Source organism: Myodes glareolus, chromosome 4, assembly GCF_982192425.1.
Source record: "Myodes glareolus chromosome 4, mMyoGla1.1, whole genome shotgun sequence".
NCBI classification, from domain to species: Eukaryota; Metazoa; Chordata; class Mammalia; order Rodentia; family Cricetidae; genus Myodes; species Myodes glareolus.
In genome coordinates, this window is record NC_142029.1 from 104,900,214 (window position 1) to 104,913,886 (window position 13,673).

At 50.9% G+C, this 13,673-nt stretch overlaps 1 protein-coding gene and 2 long non-coding RNA genes across 3 annotated transcripts; 1 reads left to right on the forward strand and 2 right to left on the reverse strand.

Annotated features, from left to right (window-relative positions):
- Window positions 1-244: 244 nt before the first annotated feature.
- Window positions 245-3,955, reverse strand: LOC146894732 (uncharacterized). The gene is made up of 3 exons (XR_015001579.2): window positions 3,871-3,955; window positions 1,535-3,137; window positions 245-1,427 (listed from the first exon to the last, which is right to left on the reverse strand). It is a non-coding gene; the product is annotated as an uncharacterized LOC146894732 (long non-coding RNA).
- A 711-nt stretch (window positions 3,956-4,666) lies between these two features.
- On the forward strand, window positions 4,667-9,163 carry S1pr5 (sphingosine-1-phosphate receptor 5). The gene is made up of 2 exons (XM_048446466.3): window positions 4,667-5,049; window positions 7,576-9,163. Exon 2 carries the CDS (start codon window positions 7,651-7,653, stop codon window positions 8,851-8,853), a length of 1,203 nt encoding a protein of 400 aa, XP_048302423.1. The 5' UTR covers window positions 4,667-5,049; window positions 7,576-7,650; the 3' UTR covers window positions 8,854-9,163.
- Window positions 9,164-10,689: 1,526 nt separating this feature from the next.
- Window positions 10,690-13,497, reverse strand: LOC148122414 (uncharacterized). The gene is made up of 2 exons (XR_015737745.1): window positions 13,365-13,497; window positions 10,690-11,540 (listed from the first exon to the last, which is right to left on the reverse strand). It is a non-coding gene; the product is annotated as an uncharacterized LOC148122414 (long non-coding RNA).
- Between the last annotated feature and the right edge of the window lie 176 nt (window positions 13,498-13,673).

The following is a 13,673-nucleotide window of genomic DNA, read 5'->3' on the forward strand; positions in this document are numbered from 1 at the left end:
TTATCTATGTGTCTGTGTCTGTACACATGGGTACAGTACATGCAGAGTCTAGAGGAGGGCATCTGATCCCCTGGAGTTGGAGTTAAAGGAGGTTGTAAGCCGCCCCACCATTTCTGTCAGGAACCGAACATGGGCCTTCCGCAGTAGAAACAAGTGTCTTTGACTGCTGAGCCATCTTTTACTTTTTTATAATTTATTTTTATTTTATTTGCATTGGTGTTTTGCATGTATGTACGTGTGAGGATGTCAGATCTTGGAGTTACAGACAGTTGAGAGCTGCCATGTGGGTGCTAGGACTTGAACCCAGGTCCTCTGGAAGAGCTGTCAATGCTCTTAACCACTGAGCCACCTCTCCAGCCTCCTGCTGAAACATCTTTACAGCCCCGTTAGTACTTTTTATTTTAGACAAGACTCACTGTTTTGTCCTGGAACTTGCCATGTAGACCAGACCAGACTTGAACTCACAGATCTGCCTGCCTTTGTCTCTTGAATGTTGGGACTAAAGGCATTTGTCACCACATCGGGCCCCTTTATTGTTTTTTTGATACAGGATTTCATGTGTCTTGGCTTGTCTCGTGCTACTTTTGAGTTGAAAATGACCTTTAACTTCTAATTCTCCTGCCTCCATCTTAGAAGGGATGGGATCACGGCCGTGCTACACCATGCCAGGCTCCTGCGCTGCTGGGGGTGGCACCCAGGGCACCTGCAAGCAGGGCAAGCACTCTGCTCACTGTGCTACGGCCGCAGCCCTGAAATTCCAATTTTACTTTTGGCTGAGGAGGGCGGAAATTCTATTTTCTAACACAGTCTTGGTACAGAGCACAAGCTGGCCTTAAACCCCGTCTTTCTGCTTCTCTCTCACTGACATGATTGGGATTAAGGTACCAGTGAGCACTGTCAGAAAAAACCACTCTCGTGTCTCCATTTCACCGTTGAGAAAACTGAGGTCAAAGAGGTTGAGCAAGCAGTGCCCAGCCACACAGTGAGGAGGTAGTCACACTTCTTAGGCCTGGTATTCAAGGCCCTGCCAGACCTGATTCTTGTCCCACCTCCACCCTCCCTGTTCCATCCTCGCCCTCAGCCAGTCTCACATCATGCCAAGTGAATTCAGTGTCTTTTACTGTAGGTGCTTTCCAGCCCGCAGGTCTTGAGTGTGCTGGTCCGAGGCTTCTGCACGATTGTCCTTTCCCCTCCCTTTCTCTCCTAGCCTGCAGAATGAATGTGACAGAGGGAATGAGAAGGCTGATGCCAGGCTTCCAAATCTAGTACTTGAGAGGGAAGGGGGCTCGAGGGGTCACCGTGAGGAAACGATCAGGGCCTCTTCTCCGCACAAGTGCTTGGCTTTTGTTTTGAAACATGCCTGAGCTCTACAGGAGGGCCCTTGTAGGTAGGTGAGCTTAGATTTTCCTCTGCAGAGTTCTTCAAGCCTGAGGAGGGACAGGGGAGAGCAGAGGGATGGATGGAGTCTTTCCTCAGACTCACTCAACGTCTTGGAGAAGGTGTGTCCCCCAGCACCATGCTACCCTGTCCTCACCTCCACACTGGTCTTAGAGACCACAGGGGACCCCCAGGAAAAGCAAACTACAGCAGGGCTGGCGCTGGACCTCAGTTGGCAGAATGCACAGGGTCCTGTGCATTGTCTGGTATGCACAGGGTCCTGGGTTCTAGCTTTAGAACAGAAAACGCCCGTCATCCCAGCGCTGGGAAGTGGAGGCAACAGGATCCGGAATTGGCGGTCAGCCTAGGCTACATGAGAGCTTGTCTCCCAAAACAAAAGTCCTGGAAAAGCAACATGGCTCAGTGGGTAAAGGAATTTGCCATCAAACCTGACAACCAGAGTCGGACTCCCAGAACCCACATGGAAGAAGAGCCACTCCAGAGAATTGGCCTCTGATGCCCACAGGCACATGTGGTGTAGAGGTGTGTATGTCCCTTCCTCAGAAAAACACCAACGAAATCAAAGAGAAACAAATGACAGTAATCCCCTGCCATTTGAGGGAAAGGCATTGAGCTGAGAAGCCACGCTTGAGAGTAGACTTGGAGCTAGTGCTCCTGCGTGGCCCTCTAGCCACACTTGCTGCCATTGGGCCTGAAGGAGGCAGGGGGAAGAGTGAGAATCAGCGCCCCTCACATCCCTCTGGCTCTGATGCAGGCTGTTGGTGGTCTGAAGGGGAGCACATTTCTGCCCCTTGGTGAGGCGTAGCCCTGCCTCGCAGAGAGTGGGCACAGCATGGGCGTGGCAGCCTTTGTGCCTGAGGATCCTGCTGTAGAACAGGCTGGGCAGGTGAGTGGCCTAGACAAGCCTGGGGGCAGGCTGTGGCAGGAGTGTGGGGGCCAGGGCTGGATTCTAGCTGTACCTGTGGGTGGCAGTGGGAACTGGGTGCGGTGTTGTGGATGCCTGGGGTGCGGTTGTCGCCCTTCCTAATTCCTCTCTTGAGATACAATGGTGACAAATAGTACCCACGCTCAAAATTACAGAACTTAGGCACAGACAATGTCCAGTTGAACCCTGAAATATCTGTTTCAGCAGCCTCGAAGCGACTGACTCTGGCTTCATATTCTATGCCAATCCTCCTCTTGGTTAAATTATAAAAGGCCCGTGTGAGGAGGTGCACTCAGGAAACAGTGCTGACCGATTCTAAAGTTCCGCTTTTGTTTTTATTCTGCTATGTGTTAGAATTTAGTGTGCGTGTGTGGATGTGCGTGTGAGATGAGTATGTGTATGCAGGTACTCCAGCATCACGGTGCCCTTGTGGAGGTCATGTGATACCTCTGTGGAGTTGGTTCTTCGTCCCAGGATCGGACTCGGGTCGTTAGGCTTGGTAGCCGGCTGACCACCTGGCAGACCCACGGCAAGTGCTTTGATGGCTGAACTATCTCACTGGCCCAGGCTCCTTGAAGAATAAGGAAGCCATTAGTAGGGCTGGAACTAAGAATGTAGCTGTCAGGAAGCCGGGTTGAGTGGGCTACCTAGTTGGAGTGACTTAGGGAGTCATGGCAGGCTTTGGAGCAGGTGAGGGAAAAATTCCAGTGGCAGTGTTGGCTCCAGGTGTAAAGTGAGAGGCAAAAGCATGGGTGGTCCAGGCAACTCGTGACATCTGTTCAGGTCACAGCAGAACGAGTCCCGCAGTCATAGTCTGTAGAAAAGAAAGCAAGGAGCCTGCAGGAACAGAGGTCGCTGGGTCTGGGACCTATGGCCAGTGGCGGTTCTGAAGAGTCTCAGTGCCTGGCAGAACTCACAGGAGGTGATATTGTCGCCTGGGAGGTGTGAAGCAGCCACCTCCCACACTGCTTCCCCTCTGATAAAGAAAACCATTTGTTGAGCGCCTGCTGGTTACCAGGCAAGACCCGGGGGCTCATTTCCCAGGCACCCAGAGAAATGTCTGGGCCTTGGAGTTGTGAACAACCAGGCACCTAAGCTCCGGCCCCAATCATCCTATTGGCTACGCTGCCTGAGTGGGTGGTTTCGATTGGTTAAAACTGGAAAGAGCGATTCTGCCCGCTGGGAACAGCTGGGTCTGAAGCCATGGGATCCCCAAAGGGCTACATTAGGGGGCAGGACTCGAGACCTCTTCAAGGGGTTTCACCAGAGGCACAACCTAGCCTAGGTTTCCTCCCACCGGGAACAACTGTGCTCAGCTCTCTCCAGGTCCCCGATATCTGACCAGCTGAGGCTGGTGACCCTGGGCAAAGAGTGTGGTCCCAGGAATGTCACCGGAAACCAGACTGTGGGCCCTGGCAGGAACGTCTTGGGAATTAAAGGCGGTGGGGGTGTAGAGTCAGCTGAGGCTAGCCTGCCGGAGAAGAGGCCCGTGAGAGGCGTGGGAAAGCGACGCAGACGGGGAGGAAGGGAGACAGAGTGCAACATACCAAGAAGCTCTGAAAGAAGCCGGAGAGATGCCTCGGTGCAGTGCGTAAAAGCGTTTGCTGCTAAGCCCAACAACCTGAGTTCAATCCTGGGGAGTTACAAGCAGAGGAAGTAGAAAACCAATTTCGACAAGTTGTCCTCTGATCTCCACACACATGACATGTGACATGATACACATATGCACGCACACAAAATACATAAATAAGTGTAATTTTAAGAAAATTAAAAATAGACCTAGGGAAGAGACACAGCAAATAGACATCTATTCATTACCTTACTTATTCAAAAGTACTCAAGGCAACGTCAAATTCCTGTCCCCAGTCGGGCGGTGGGGCACACGCCTCTAATTCCAGCACTTGGGGGGCGGAAGTTTGAGGGCAGCCTGGTCTACAAAGCGAGTTCCAGGACACCCAGGGCTACTGAGAGAGAAACCCTGACTCGAAAAACAAAACAAAACGAAACAAAACAAAAATCCCTGTCTCCCAAAGCACAACAAATGCTATATCCTGTGGTTGAGATTTAAAGGTTCAGAGAAGTGTGGCCGGGACAGAGAAGCTGCAGGGCAGGAGGAATCAGATCTTACTTATTTGGGGACCTGGAAGTTCCCCCATCCTCATCTTGCTTGCAGCCTCCCTCCCTCTTTAGCCCCTTGAGAGAGTCCTAAAAATGGAGGAGGGGCCTGTGCTGCTAGAGCGGAGGAGACCTGTCTTCTCTGGTGAGGGCTGAAGATTGCTGCGGTCACGCCCACTCAAACTATCTCATAAATTGCAGTTGCTCAGGTACTGCGCCCTTAAGGTGTCTTTGGGACGCAGGATCAGGAGTCTAGGTATCAGAGGACAGACTGAACCCCTTAATTGGAATAGGGGAGTAATTCACTTGGAAAGGCCCTTCCTTCCCCGCGATTCTGGGCCCTCCCACCCCGAGTGTCCCTGGGAGGGGTCGCGAGGGAGAAGCTAGGACTTGCTGGTACCAGCCGCCGCTAGGGCGCTCTCCGGTGCCGCGGCGGGTGGCACAGGCTGGCAACCGGGGCTGGGAGGAGGAGGGGGCAATTGCTGGCGATTGCCCGCACTCCACCTCGCGGGCCCGCCCCCAGGCCTGCCACCTCCAGCCAGCCCCGCCCGCGTAGCAGCTGTGCAGTGTTCCCAGGCGCACAGCCCTGGGTGCACTACCCGGGAGCAGAGGTGAGTGTCCAACACTGGGGACCTTGCAGGAAGTGGGACTGGGCTCCTTGAAGCGATTGTGGGGCTGGAAGGGCACAGCGTTCTTCGCTGAAGTTTCTAGGACCTTTATTACAGACCTCCCCCGGTCCCCCAGCAGAGAAGACTAAAAACCCCAGAGGTACTCGCAGGTCCCCTGCTGGTAAGGAGTGTGGACCCCAGGAATCCTCTACCTCAGCCTTGCTGGGCTCCTACAAACTTTTCATTTTCCCAAGTAGGTCAGGGGACTGGGGTGCTGGTACCAAAGTCCTGACCCTCTGCTGAGTGTACCAGAGCAGAAAATGCTGTGCAACCGTCTCTATATTTGATGCCTCTCCGGAACCCAGAGAGGCCCAACCAGTAGCTCCAAGTCTGTCTGTCTCCTCAGTTGGTCCCCTGTGCGACTTTGAAACTGTCTAGGACCTTCTTTGTTCCTCTGCCTTCCTGGTATTGAGAAATATCTGTCCCCCAGGCCTGGGTTTTCTCATCTGCTAAGGGTACTTCTGTGAATTCTGTCACTATTTTTGTGGACTGTGTGAGAGAACGGACACCTTTGTATCTACTTTTGTTTTGTTTGCTTGTTTGTTGAGACAGGGTTTCTCTGTGTAGTCCTGGTTGTCCTGTAACTCACTCTGTAGATCAGGCTGGTGTCAAACTCACAGAGATCCACCTGCCTCTGCCTCCAGATCCATGAAATTAAAGGTGTGCACCACCATACCTGGCGTGGGTCTACTTTGGACTAAGAGGATCCAAGATTCGGTTTAGTTGGTGGAGGGCTTGCCTAGTATGCAGAGAGTCCATGGACCAATGTCATATAAACTGGACGGTGGCATGCTCCTGTTACCTCCTAACTCAGGACGCAGAGGCATGAGGATAGAAATTCAATGTCATTTTCAGCTGCATAGTCTGAGGCCAGCATAGGGAACCCGCAGCCTTGCACTTTATTTTAAATTGAGTCCAAGGCTTCTGTACAAGGCTTTTCTTTTTGTAAAATTTTACAGGACGTGGCGGTGTGTGCACCTTTAATCCCAGTACTTGGGAGGCAGAAGTAAGACTTTGTCTCCAAACAAAACAAAACAAAAAAAGCCTTTTAAAATCTCATTTACTTATTTGTGTGTGTGTTTGTGTGTGTGTGTGTTGGTGGATGGTTGGGTGTGAGTGAATGTATGCATGCCACAACACAAATGTGGAGGTCAGGGGACAGTTTGTGGGAGTTGGTTCTTTACATTGTGTGGATTCCAGACACGAAACTGAAGTCATTAGGCTGGGGTGAAGTGCCTTTACCCCCTGAGCCACCTTGCAAGGTGTTTCTTTAAGAACCCATTTTTGCTCATCTGTAGACTGGAACTGAAGGAAGAATTGCTGAGAGGATCCAAGGGTTGTTGGCAGCTTAGGGGAGTCATTGTGATTTAAGAACATGTGCCCCTCTACGAGGTTCCCATCTGCTGTCTAGTGGCTGTGAAACTGGGCAGGGAGTGGCCACAATCAACTTTTCACTGGGGCTTTATGGGGATGACATTTCTTTTTTTTAAAAAAAATGCAAAGTCAATGTGTATCAAAGCATCCGTGGTGTGGGGCGCTGGGCCCCAGGCTGGTTGTGGGTGGAGGTTGTGAAATTGTGGCCTGTGCTCCTGGGTGTGAGACCATTCCCAGGGCTGAGCCGCTGTGGTGGCTTCTGTCGTCCAATCTGTGTGTGAATGTAGAAATGTATTCTCATGTTTCCCTGCGGGGGGGGGGGGGGGGGTTAAGAGAGAGCGGTCAACGCTGAGACTGGAGCGCAGGGCCTCCCAGGGGCAGGCATACAGTCTTCCACAGAGCTACCGTCCCAGAGCTGGGCGGTGTATCTGTGCCCTCAACTGTGTGACACTCCTTCCTTGTTATGTGTCCCTGTCTTGGGGTTGTCTGTGTAGCCGTGATTTTCTGAATTCTCATTTGTTTATGAGTGAGTATGCTTCTGTGTTATGGGAGTTCCTTTTTATTTTATTTCAACTTGACACAGGGTCTCAGAGCCCAAGTTGGCCTCAGACTTACTATGTAGCTGATCATACTGATCCTCCTGCCTCCATCTGTCAGGTGTGCACCAAAAGGCCCTGCTTACTCCTCCACCATCTTTCCCATGGACTGTCCTCCTGTCTGCTTCTGGACCGCTGGAATCAGGGGGATATGGCCACCATGGATAGTTATTTTTTTGTTTTGTTTTTCGAGACAGGGTTTCTCTGTAGCTTTAGAGCCTATCCTGAAACTAGCACTTGTAGACCAGGCTGGTCTCGAACTCACAGAGATCCACCTGCCTCTGCCTCCCGAGTGCTGGGATTTAAGGCATGCGCCACCACTGCCTGGCTTCAGGGCTAGTTATTAAAAAAAATACTTTATTAACTTTATTTAGCTTGTTTTCATGTGCAGATATCAGAGGACAATTTTGGGAGTGTGGGAGAGCTCAGGGGTTAGGGACCCTCTTCCAGGGCTCTTTCTCCGGGATTTTTAGATCCTGACTGTCCTTGCCTCCCGTAGACTTTCGCACAGTGGTCTGGTGGACAACCGGCGGGACACAGCAGCGACCTCTCTGCAGTGAGCGGCGGGCGGCCCATGGAGTCTGGGCTGCTGCGGCCCGCGCCGGTGAGCGAGATCATCGCCCTTCACTACAACTACACCGGCAAGCTGCGCGGGGCGCGCTACCAGCCCGGCGCGGGGCTGCGCGCAGATGCGGTAGTGTGCCTGGCTGTGTGCGCCTTCATCGTGCTGGAGAACCTGGCGGTGCTCTTGGTGCTGGGTCGCCACCCTCGCTTCCACGCGCCCATGTTTCTGCTCCTGGGCAGCCTCACCCTGTCGGACTTGCTGGCCGGGGCGGCCTACGCCACCAACATCCTGCTGTCAGGGCCTCTCACGCTGCGCCTGTCGCCTGCACTCTGGTTCGCGCGCGAGGGGGGTGTCTTTGTGGCGCTCGCCGCGTCGGTGCTGAGCCTCCTGGCCATTGCGCTGGAGCGCCACCTCACCATGGCCCGTCGAGGACCCGCGCCCGCCGCTGGTCGCGCTCGCACACTGGCGATGGCGGTGGCCGCCTGGGGCGCGTCGTTGCTGCTCGGGCTGCTGCCAGCGCTGGGCTGGAACTGCCTGGGACGCCTGGAAACCTGCTCCACTGTACTGCCGCTCTACGCCAAGGCCTACGTGCTCTTCTGCGTGCTGGTCTTTCTGGGCATCCTGGCTGCCATCTGTGCACTCTATGCAAAGATTTACTGCCAGGTGCGGGCCAACGCGCGTCGCCTGCGTGCGCGGCCCGGGTCCCGCAGGGCCACCTCATCCTCGCGATCGCGGCACACGCCACGGTCGCTGGCCCTACTCCGCACGCTCAGCGTGGTGCTCCTGGCCTTCGTGGTCTGCTGGGGACCTCTGTTTCTCTTGCTCTTGCTGGATGTAGCGTGCCCAGCGCGCGCGTGTCCCGTGCTCCTGCAGGCCGACCCCTTCCTGGGTCTAGCCATGGCTAACTCGCTCCTGAATCCCATCATCTACACGTTCACCAACCGAGACCTGCGTCATGCGCTCCTGCGACTGCTCTGCTGTGGCCGTCGGCCCTGCAGCCAAGGCTCCTCCAACAGCATGCAGCGATCCCCGAGTGCTGCTGGGCCTTCGGCTGGTGGCCTGAGACACTGCCTGCCACCAAGCCTGGATCGCAGCTCCAGCCCATCAGAACACTCTTCTTCCCATCGAGACAAGGTGGACACTAGCTGCTCCACCGGCAGTCCGGGAGCAGCAACCGCCGACCGGACCCTGGTGCCTGCTTCTTCAGACTGATGTTCCTCAACCCACTGTGGCCCTTTGCAAGAGCAGATTGGTTCCCCGAATACGTGCATCATCTAAAGGAAACAGACGAAGACAGACAGCAGGGATAGAAAAAAAGGAAGGGAAATGGATTGAATGTCCCTTAACAGAAACAGACAAAATGCATGCTCCTCGCAGGTTTGACATGGACCATCAGAAGTGAGTGATGGAAAAGTGGACAGGCAGTGATTTAACTTGAGATGGGAATCCCCGAAGCAGCCATTCAGTGTGGCTGGAGCAGAAGCTGAGCAGTACCATGGGGAGACGTGAGATGAAAGGGCAGGTTGTGGTTTGTGAGATGAAAGGGCAGGTTGTGGTTTTTGATTCTGAGGAAGGCCTGTGATCTGGCTCTGAGGCAGGAGACTTCTGAACAAAGGCGGGACTTACCCGGATTCAGACCTCCACAGGTACCCTGTGACTCCCAGAGATCCAGGGGCAAAGGGTGCTCAGAAGCTGTTGAAGTCTAGATAGGTAAGGTGTGCTAACAGTTGGCAGAATGAGTGACTGGCAGAGTTGTGGAGAAAGATAATAAGGCAAGCCTGGCTCCAAAAATTTAACCCTGGAGCCTTTGCCAGATCTCAGCTGCCGAGCTTTCAGAGCATGGAGTCAGGTTCTTCATACAAAACAAACAAACAAACAAACTGCAATAAAACCATTCGAGCTGCTGGTCTCACTGGGATCTTTCAGAATAAATGCATTCATCGATTTATTTATTTTCACCAGAGAGCCCTAATCATCATCTTTAAGCTTTTATTTGCCAGGTAATGGTGGTCCAGGCCTTTAATCCCAGCACTTGGGAGGCAGAGGCGGACGGATCTCTGTGAGTTCCAGGACAGCCTGGTCTACAGAGCTAATTCTAGGATAGCCAAGACTACACAAAGAAATCCTGCCTTGAAAAACAAAATAAGTAAACAAACAAACAAATAAAAGTTTGATTTATTTGGTCTGGAGAGATAGCTCACCAGTTGAGAATACTGGCTGCTCTTGCCGATGACCTGGTTTCATTCTGAGCACCGAAGTGGTGGTTTGTAACCATTGGTAACTTCAGTTCCAAGACATCCACTGTCCACATCTGGACGTTCGAATGGTACACAGAACGAATGCGGGCAAAACGCTCATGCGCATGAACTAAATAAATCTTTTTAAAAACTTTTAAAAATTGTTTATTATTCATTTATTTTGAGACAGGTTCTCACTGTGCAGCCCCAGCTGGCCTGGAACTCAATATTTTGGGGGCCTGGAACTCAATATGTAAACCAGGCTGGCCTGGAACTCTTGAGTGCTAAAACTGAAGGTTAGTTCAGGCTAGCTTGACCTACGTAGTGAGACCCTGTTCTTTTATTTTTCTAATTCTATTTGTTTGTTTTGGTGTTTGGTATCTTTGCTGTAGCCCTGACTGTCCTGGAACTGACTTTGTAAACCAGGCTGGCCTGGAACTCACAGAGATTTGCCTGTCTCTGCCTCCTAAGTGCTGGGAGAGACCCCGTTTTAAAACTTTTATTTTTGTACGTATTCTGTGCCCTTGTTATGTATGTGGGTACCCAGCGGCCACATCAGAGGGCAACTTTCCTCCATTTTCTCCCTCCACTGCTTGTGACCGTCTCAATTTCAGCCATATTTATCTGGAAGGATGCATGGTCTTTGGCACCGATAAGGCAGTGGCTTACTGAGCATTTCTGTGCCGTGTGCAGGTCCCTGGACTCATTGGTTCTTTATGTCAAGGCCAGCTCACTCCGGGTCCAAAGCAAGCGCACACCCCAGAACCCACTTTGAGACAACGTTTCTTGTAGCTCAGACTGGCATCAAACATGCTGTGAAACCAAAGACAACTTTATTAAACTTGTGAGTTGTTTCCTGTGGGTAAAGGTGTGTGCCTTACCACACGTGGCTTCTGCTGTGCTAGGATGGAACCCCGGACTTGAGTCATGCTAGGCAAGAGCTCCACTGAGCTACAATCTCAGTAGATGAAAAAACTGTAAACTCTGAGTTCTCGTGCCAGTGTCTTAGCAAGACGACATTGGGGCGAGGATTGGGGTGCGATGGGGGGCATGCGGGAGGGGCCTGTCTCGTATTTCTTGCTCTTAGAGGGGTCTGGTTAGACTAGACTAACTCTCCCTCGAAGATTATGCTTTGTTGTCTAGGGGCGATACAGAGGTCTGATGTGTGTTTATGAAACGCTTGTTTTCCATGCCATCCCTAGCATGTCCCAGACTCCAGACTCGTTCATGATCCCTGGCACTTGCATGGCTGGTGGGCGGGCTCGGGGAGCGGGGTATGAGTCGGAGAAGGACGTCGGCAGCTGTTTGAAGTGCAGCGCGCCACCTTGCAGCAGCTCTGGGAATCGCATCAGTCAGAAGCGGACTTGTGGCCGAGGGATAAGGTGCAGAGCGCCTCCTTGAGGTAATCTTGGAAACTACAAGCATCATAAAAGCCGGTGGTGATGGTGATAAGCACAGGCTGGGGCTTCAGGCCACAGGCGCAAAAAATAAAAAATAAAAAAATAAAAAAAATAAAAAAAAAACAAGGCTGGAGAGGTGGCTCAGAGGTTGGGAGCACTGGCTGCTCTTCCAGAGGTCTGAGTTCAACTCCCAGCAACCACATGGTGATTCGCAGCCATTTGTGATGAGATCTTGTGTGCAGGCATACATGCAAGCAAAACACTGCAAGCATACATAATAGATAGATAAATGATAGATAGATAGATAGATAGATAGATAGACCTTAAAAAAAAAACCGAGTGTCTTTCCCAGAAGGCAGGTTCCTGTGAAGGCTGAGGGGCACACCAGGAATCCCTCCCACACTTCTCCTATCTTTCCTGGTGTGTTGGTTTGGTAGTGAAGAATTTAGATACTCTGATACTAAATTCAAAAAACGCCCAGTTCCCTATTTAAATAGTAGTTTTAAAAAGCTGGGACTTGTAGGGAACTTCCAGAAGTATTCTGTGGGAAAATGACCTGAAATGCAAATTTTTTTCCCATTTTGTTTTTTGTTTTTGAAATAGGGTCTCATTATGAAACCCAGGTTGGCCTTCAACTCACTATGTAGCCAAGAATGTCCTTAAAATTTCAGAGTCTATGAAGCTGGAGAGATGACTCAGTCGTTAAGAGCCCTGACTGCTCTTCCAGAGGACCTGGGTTCAATTCGCAGCAACCACATGCAGCTCACAACTGTCTGTAACTCCATTGCTTGGGGAATCTGACACCCTCACACAGACATACATGCAAGCAAAACACCAATGCACATAAAATACAAAAAAATTAATTATTTTTAAAAATGTCTGATCCTAACACTCCAGAGGCAGAGGTAGGCAGACCTCTGTGAGTTCAAGGCCAGTCCAGTTTGGTCTACAGACAGAGTTCCAGGACAGACAAAGCTACACAGTGAAACCTTGTCCCTCCCCTGCCCCTCCACAAAATCATGGGCTAGAGAGATGGCTCACCAGTCCCTGTCCCTGCTTCTTGAGTACTGAAATTAAAGGTGTATGGCACCTGGATGTTTTTTTCCTTAGAGTCTTACTATGTAGCGTGGGCTGTTCTCAGACATTCAACCCTTCTGTTCCATAGTCCTCTGTGGTAAATGTTTGTTTCTTTTTTCATCATTTATTCTTGCTTTCTGATACAAGGTCTTGCTAGGTAGCCGAGCTTGCTTTGAACTGGAGGTAATCCTACCAAATGCTGGGGTTACAGATGTGCGTTACCCCATCCAGGTTTATTTTTTATTTTGATGTGTTTATTTATGTTTTTATGTGTATGTTTTGCTTGCATGTATGTCTGTGCACCACCTACCTGCATGGTGCCCATAGAGGTCAGAAGATGGCCTTGGGTCCTATAGAACTGGAGCTACAGATGGCTGTGAGCCCTCGTGTGGGTACTTGGAATAGAATACAGATTCTGGTCTTGGCAAAAGCAGCTAGTGCGCTGAACCACTGAGTCATCTCTCCAACTCCTATTTTTGTTTAGTTTTCTTTTTTGAGAAAGGGTCTCCTGGGGTAGCCTTGGCTGTCCTGAAATTTGCTCTGTAGACCAGGCTGGCCTTTGTCTTCCTAAGTGTTGGAATTAAAGGTGTGGGCTACCACTGCCTGGCTTTTAAAAAGTTTCTTTTAAAAATGTGTGTGTGTGTGTGTGTGTGTACTGGTTAGAAGTGGGGCATTGACTGGGAACTGGAGTTACAAGCACTTGTGAGTCACCTGGCATGGGTGAGTTCTGGTCCCTGTGAGTTCTTAACTGGTGAGCCAACTCTCCAGCATTCTCTTTTGCTTTTTAAATAATTGCAAGGCAAGGTCTTAATGTTTCCCAAGTTGTCCTTGAGCCTTTCATTCTCCTGACTCCCTCCAAAGCAGCTGAAATGACAGGCCTGCATCCCCAACTTCAGCTCTATCTCACTTCTTTTAAATGGCTGTTAAAGTTAAAGTACCTCCAGCTATTAAGATATAGGAATTGAGTCCAATCCTTTGCCCGTTACATTGTCATGTGATAAATAAATACCTGAATGAGGTTTCTTCTTCTTCTTCTTCTTCTTCTTCTTCTTCTTCTTCTTCTTCTTCTTCTTCTTCTTCTTCTTCTTCTTCTTCTTCTTCTTCTTCTTCTTCTTCTTCTTCTTCTTTTCTCCTTTTTCGGGGGGGGGGGATTTTCGAGACAGCTTTCTGTCTAGCTTTGGAGCCGGTCCTGAAACTTGCTCTGTAGACCAGGCTGGCCTTGAAGTCACAGAGATCTGCTTGCCTCTGCCTCTGGGATTAAAGGCGTTCACCACCACCGCCCAGCTGAATGAGTTTTAATAAATCTCTTCAGCCAGTT